We start from the raw sequence: 7,090 nt of genomic DNA, 5'->3' as shown, positions 1-7,090 counted from the left end.
ACTCATAAATGATTTGCTACGAATTTTGCAAGTTTCCTGTTTTTAATAAACGAAAAGACTAAGAAAAGGGAAAAGGATCGCTCGGTTAACACCAGCCCAGCTCGGCCCATGTGCGCGGCGACAACAAACGTGGGCGGCACAGCCGGCCCAGCGAGCGGCGAACGGCCCAGGCAGGCAGGGACCGACCGGTCCAACTAGCACAGGCAACCGACCAGTCCAGCGCGTGGCGACGACTGGCCGGCCCAGCGATAGGCAAGCCAACGGCCCACGCGCGACATAGCGAGCGGCCGGCCCACATGTCCAGGGCTAGGCAGCGACGATGCCCAAAATTGCACCGAGGCCCTCGTGTTTTTCTCAATTTAACCCACGGTACGAAAGTACTATTTACCTAAGTCCAGTATTTCACATTCAGAACCCCGTATAACTTCTATCCTTGGAGTAATAACCTTCTCACCTTCATTCTCAAAACAGAGCACCAGGGGAGGGGCACGGCGACCGGCGGCCGACGACTGCTGCGTGCTCCACTCCGTGGATGCCGAGAAGCCGGCGTACATGGCCTCCCAGGTTTGGCAAGAGGTCCATGACGACAGAGAGGACCGGCTCCAGCGCGGGGCCCTACGCACTCGTGCTCGCCCGGTGGCAGCGGAAGTGGAGCAGTTCAGCGTGGTGCGGACGAGGCGCTGCGAGTCGCGACGGCATGGTGAGTTGCGGTGGCGAGGAGCAGCGTCCGAGGCGCGGCTCGGGCACATGCGGGAAAGGCAGCGGTCCAGAGACGGATCGAGGATGCGCACGCGCGAGGAAGAAGAGGAGGGCAACGGCGCACGGCAGCACGGGCAGTGGAGACGGCGCGGGCACCATGAGCAGCGGCATGCGGAGGAGGCGCCTAGAAGGGACTGCCGAGGAGCTGCAGGTACAGCGCGGCGGGACTCGCGCACTCGCGCACGGCGGCCGAGCAGCGGGAGTGAGCAGCTTCCGACGACTGCGGCCGGCGGGAAGGAGCGCGCGGGTAGGGGACTCGCTCGCGGAGAGGAAGAGGAGGAGCGGTACGAGCTCGGGCACAACTGTGCACGGGCGACCGGCCACGGCGATGGACCGAGGCAGAGGGGGAAGAAGATGGATGGCACCGTGGGTCTCACGCGCGGTAGTGGAGCGGGTCGTGGGCGGGGAGAGAGGAGGCAGGCCCAGGCCAGCCGGATGCGGATGAGGCACACTGCAGCGCAGCGGTTCGGCCGGGAGACAAACACGGAAGGGAAAAGCCAGAGGAAAAGGACGAGCAGGGACTGAGCTCCTCGGCTGCAGAAAAAGAAAGGGAGAGGGAGAAACGACGCTGCCGACATGGAGGTGACCCGGCTTGACTTTGCCTGGCGTGACGTGACTGAACGCAGACACATTAGTGGCACGGCCTAGAAAAAAAAACAATTGGAGACAACAAGGACCGAACGGGCAGAGGCAGCCGCAGCAGAGAAACGCCCCATCATGATTCAGAGTACGCAGAGACGGACAGGCAGGCAACACACAACGCGGCACACAGTGAAGTCAACTTCGCCCCCCCATATGTGTGTGTGTATATATATATATATATATATATATATATATGTATACGTGTATATATATAAATATATGTGCGTGTGTGTGAACAAATAATCGAATGAGACAATCGATAGCATGCATGCACGTATTTTGATTTAGGGCCATTGTCGTAACGGGTGTGTATATATATATATACACACATATATGCATATATATATATATTATAACGGTTTACTGCTTTAGTCAATTTGCAACGTCTAGGCACAGCAATCATTTTGTAAACTCGCATTTAAATTGATTCAAAAGCTATATATATATATATATATATATATATATATATATATATATATATATATATATATATATATATATATATATATGTATATCGTTCTATTTATGAATGGGTTTTATTTTATTCATAGACGTTGTTCTCATGCTTAATCTAATAGAACGAACCGTTTGCTATTGATTTGCTCGAATTGCCGCTCGACATTCTTAATTATTTCTATGCCCGGCGTGATTTAACTTGAGCGTTTACTTGAGTCCGCGAAACTAAGTCACACAAGATTCGCTTATCGCTTCACGCATGTTTTAAATCAAAAATTCGAGAAACTCATTTCGAAAGTTTTACTTAGGCCTAAATCGCGGCGCTAAATAGGATCGTAACACCGGGGTGTTACACCGTATGTTATGCATCCAACCGCCTATTCCTTCAAAAGTTCCTTGGCAAGATACCTTATGAGTTGCTCAATGGGAAGAAGCCTGACGTCTCATTCTTTAGGGTGTTTAGTTGCAAATGCTACATCTACAAGAAGCGGCAACACCTAGGGAAGTTCCAAAGACATTGTGATATAGGTTTTCTTGTTGGTTACTCATTGAAGTCCAAAGCATATAGAGTATTTAATCATGCCACCGGCTTGGTTGAAGAAACATATGATGTGGAATTTGATGAATCTAACGGCTCCCAAGGAGCACATGAGAATCTTGATGATTAGGTGATGAACCATTGAGGGAGGCCATGAAGAATATTCCGGTAGGAGACATCAAGCCAAAAGATGATGAAGATGATGTACAAGTCATTAACCAACCTTCTTCATCAAGTGTGCCACAAGATGGTGAAAAAGATGGGAGAGTAGAAAATGAAGATACTCATATCTCCCATGAGCAAATGGTGGTACAAGCACAAGATGTTGATGCTCCACAACCTCCTCCTCAAGTGGTCAATAGAAGAAATACACCTCTCCTACAAGATCATCCACAAGATCTCATCATAGGGAGTCCATCAAAGGGTGTAATGACTCAATCTCAAAAACTTACTTCATTTATTGCTCATCACTCTTTTGTCTCTTGCAATGAGCCTACCAAGGTAGAAGAAGCTCTTAAAGATCTGGATTGGATCAATGCCATGCATGAAGAGTTGAACAACTTCACTCGCAATGAAGTTTAGACTCTTGAAGAGCGACCAGAAGGTGCAAGAGTCATTGGAACAAAATGGGTGTTCCGCAATAAGCAAGATGATCAAGGTGTTGTTGTGAGGAACAAGGCAAGACTAGTTGCAAAGGGGTTCTCCCAAGTTGAAGGTTTGGATTTTGGAGAGACCTTTGCACCGGTTGCAAGATTAGAAGCCATCCGTATCCTACTTTCATATGCATCATATCATGAAATGAAACTATATCAAATGGATGTGAAAAGTGCTTTTTTAAATGGCTTTATTAATGAACTAGTCTATGTTGATCAACCTCCCGGGTTTGAAGACCCTAGATATCCTAATCATGTTTATAGGTTGTCCAAGGCACTATATGGGCTTAAGCAAGCCCCAAGAGCTTGGTATGAGCGCCTTCGGGACTTCCTCATTGAGAAGGGCTTCACCATTGGGAAGGTCGACACCACACTATTCACCAAGAAGCTTGATGGGCATATCTTCATTTGTCAACTATATGTTGATGATATCATCTTTGGATCATCAAATGAAGACTCATGCAAAGAATTTGGTAAATTGATGTCGAAAGAGTTCGAGATGTCCATGATTGGTGAGCTTACATTCTTTCTTGGTTTTCAAGTCAAGCAAATGAAAGAAGGCATCTTCATCTCTCAAAAGAAATACACAAAAGATCTTCTCAAGAGATTCAAGATGGATGAATGTAAGCCAATCAAGACACCAATGCCTACCAATGGACATCTCGACCTAGATGAGGGAGGTAACCCGTTTGATCAAACTCTCTACCGTTCTATGATTGGTAGCTTGTTATATTTAACCGCATCTAGGCCCGACATTATGTTTAGTGTGTGTATGTGTGCTAGATTTCAAACCAGTCCTAAGGAAACACATTTAATTGCCGTAAAAAGAATCCTTAGGTATCTTAAGCATACACCAAGCATTGGCCTTTGGTATCCCAAAGGAGCTTTATTTGAATTAATTGGCTATTCCGATTCAGATTACGCCGGATGCAAAGTTGATAGAAAGAGCACATCTAGAGGGTGCCATTTGCTTGGTAGATCACTTGTGTCTTGGTCCTCCAAGAAACAAAATAGTGTGGCTTTGTCCACCGCCGAAGCGGAATACATTGCCGCGGGTGCTTGTTGTGCACAAATTTTATACATGAAACAAACTTTGCTAGACTATGATGTAGTTGTAGAAAAGTACCTCTTTTGTGCGACAATGAAAGTGCGGTAAAGCTTGCAAATAATCCGGTTCAACACTCTCGCACCAAGCACATAGATATCCGCTATCACTTTCTAAGAGATCATGTTGCTAAAAATGATATATCACTAGAAGGTGTAAGAACCGAAGATCAATTAGTGGATATCTTCACTAAACCGCTAGATGAGGCTACATTTTCTAGATTGCGGAATGAGCTCAATGTACTTGACTTTAGCAACTTCACTAAAAATTGAGCTTGTGTTGTCCCTTGCATTCATTGTAATATACAACATGTTTAATTTTTTGCAATGCATATAGGGCTTGTCTAACATGGTTAAGATAACCGCCGAAAAGCGTGTGAAGAAGCTTAACCTTGGATCAAACTTGACAAGCAACTAGATTTACTTATAAAGTATTCTATATGCATGGATGTTGTTTTATCGTTTTGTTCCATTTGCTCTCTTATTGCCTATTTTCTTAAAAAGAATTATAGCCTAAGGCAAAATATTTTGAAAAAAAATATGAGGGTTTGAGAGAGGTCACTCACATCAGTCCCAATTGGTGTTTATTTGGATCTTATTCAAGTTGGGACTTGATTGGGAACAGGCAGCGCGAAGGAACTTTGAAGATTTGATGGAAAAGGACCACCGGACGCTGCACCAGACGTTGCTGTCCAACGTCCGGTCAGTTCACAGGAGGTGAACTGCTGCTGAAGGAGTTACCAGATGCTGCGTTTGTGCGTCCGGTCAGGAAGGGATCCAGCGTCCGGTCATTTGAAGAAGGAACAGGCTGTACTGATCGAACCCTACCTGCGTCCGGTCATGGACCACCGGACGCGTCCGGTCGCGATTCCAGAGGAATTGGACCTATCTGGAATCAATCAGACGCTGGGTGGTAGCGTCCGGTCGCTACCACCGAAGCATCCGGTCAGTGGATCTCGTGCGGCTTCAGGACTCTTTTATGTTTCCTTTCTTGTCGCGTTGGGGGACCTATTTAATCGCATCTGTCGTACCCTGAAAGGATCAAGATGCCCAAGAGGGGGGGTGAATTGGGATAATTCTAAATTCTCTTGCAATAATCAAATCCTACGGATAGCCCAATTAACCCCTTGTGCCTAGAAAAGTGTTTCTATCAAACTAACGCACAACGGACTTGCAACCTACGTTCCAAACTTACTCTAGCATACAATTCTATGGATGTAAAAACAAGTATTGAATTGCTCAAAGTAAATACTCAAAGTAAATGCTCAAAGTAAATAGAGAGAGAGGGACGCGGCGATGTTTTGCTGAGGTATCAGAGAGTCACCACTCCCCACTAGTCCTCGTTGGAGCACCCGCGCAAGGGTGTAGCTCCCCCTTGATCCGCGCAAGGATCAAGTGCTCTCTACGGGTTGATTCTTCGATACTCCGTCGCGGTGAATCAGCCAAAGCCGCTCACAACTTGAGTTGGGTCACCCACAAGCTCCGCCGGGTGATCACCAAGCTCCCAATCACCACCAAGCCGTCTAGGTGATGGCGATCACCAAGAGTAACAAGCACGAACTCTCACTTGACCATGCGAAGCCTAATAAGAAGATAGATGCACACTTTGCTACTCTTGATTTACTAATGAGGCTACTCTCTTGGATTCTCAAATCTCAATCACCTTACTAGGACCTTGCTCTTCTTGGCACTCACAAACATGTTTCTCAGCTGTTGGAATGAGCAAAAGTAACTCCACACACGAGTGGAGCTTCTATTTATAAGGCAGCCTGAAAAACAAACCGTTATGAGCTTCTGCGGGGTGACCGGATGCTCCGGTCGTGTTGACCGGACGCTCTGGTCAGTTCAACCCGTGAACCAGTGGAAATGTGTTGATCGGACGCTGGCAGGGTCACCACTGACTGGACTCGACCGAACGCTGAATCCTCAGGGTTCGGTCAGTACTGACCGGACGTGTCCGGTCATAGATTCCCTTCTCTGGAACCTTACTAGAGTCGACCAGACGCTGCCTCTCAGCGTCCGGTCACTTTACCTCTCCAGTGTCCGGTCGCACCGAACGCAGCCTGCTGATCAAATGAACTGACCGGACCCTGCGGCCAGCGTCCGGTCGCACCGGAGCCAGCGTCCGGTCAGCATTTGACCCTCCATTCACTTCCAACTCTCGATCATATGTCAATGAAGTTTGCTCCAAAAGATCTTAGGCATTCATAGGAGGTACCTAGAGCTAGTTTTAACAAGTGTGCACCACACCTAACTCACTAGACTCAACTAGGTCAAGCTACCCGTCCATACCCCCTTAATAGTACGGTCAAAGGAAAAACAAAGTCCTAAACTACTCTACGTGTCACTCCAACTCCAATCGACACTTAGAACTAGTCATCCTTAACCTTGTCGTCCATCCTTTGAAAACCGAAAGGATTTCTATCGTAGGGGCATGACCACCTCGATTGCCCAATTGATCTCTATTACCATGACCTAACTTAATTGCCTCTGCAAAACACACGTTAGTCATAGTAATATTGTATTGACATTAATCACCGAAATCCAACTAGGGGCCTAGATGCTTTCAGCTACGACGAACGCGCAACAGACCACTAAACTCGGGTGGCCCAGCTGCATCTATGGACTAGCCAACAAAAGATCTGGCTGGCCACATCTCATTGTCATCGCAGTTACTTCACAATGTCTACTATCAGTCTCATAGGGACTCTGAAGTCTGATCATGAACGATTTCCAATGTGACAAATACTCTGCATTTGTTCTAAAAACTCTGGGAGTGAAAAGTTGCAAAAAATTAGCAGAGAACCAAAGGAGCTTGATGGCTTGACCCTGGCAACCTGGCTTGCAGTTAACACACTATGTTACTAAAAAAACTAGAAAACATGTGCTCTGTCTGGTTTCAGTTTCATTTTTAGTCTTGTGCTAGAATATGATAATA

The 7,090-nt window shown here is 46.7% G+C and overlaps 1 protein-coding gene across 1 annotated transcript; it reads left to right on the top strand.

Annotated features, from left to right (window-relative positions):
• The first annotated feature begins 552 nt into the window (after window positions 1–552).
• On the top strand, window positions 553–1,284 carry LOC136526481 (pre-mRNA-splicing factor CWC25-like). Its single transcript, XM_066519140.1, has one exon. The coding sequence runs from the start codon at window positions 553–555 to the stop codon at window positions 1,282–1,284; it is 732 nt and encodes a 243-aa protein (XP_066375237.1).
• The last annotated feature ends 5,806 nt before the right edge of the window (window positions 1,285–7,090 follow it).

This window comes from Miscanthus floridulus, chromosome 19 (genome assembly GCF_019320115.1).
Source record: "Miscanthus floridulus cultivar M001 chromosome 19, ASM1932011v1, whole genome shotgun sequence".
NCBI lineage: Eukaryota > Viridiplantae > Streptophyta > Magnoliopsida > Poales > Poaceae > Miscanthus > Miscanthus floridulus.
The sequence above is the reverse complement of the archived record's forward strand: the minus strand, read 5'-3'. Positions and strand labels throughout refer to the sequence as shown.

Bases quoted from the DNA above. Each gene is read 5' to 3' on its own strand.
- LOC136526481 (XM_066519140.1), top strand. From the start codon at position 553: ATGGCCTCCCAGGTTTGGCAAGAGGTCCATGACGACAGAGAGGACCGG.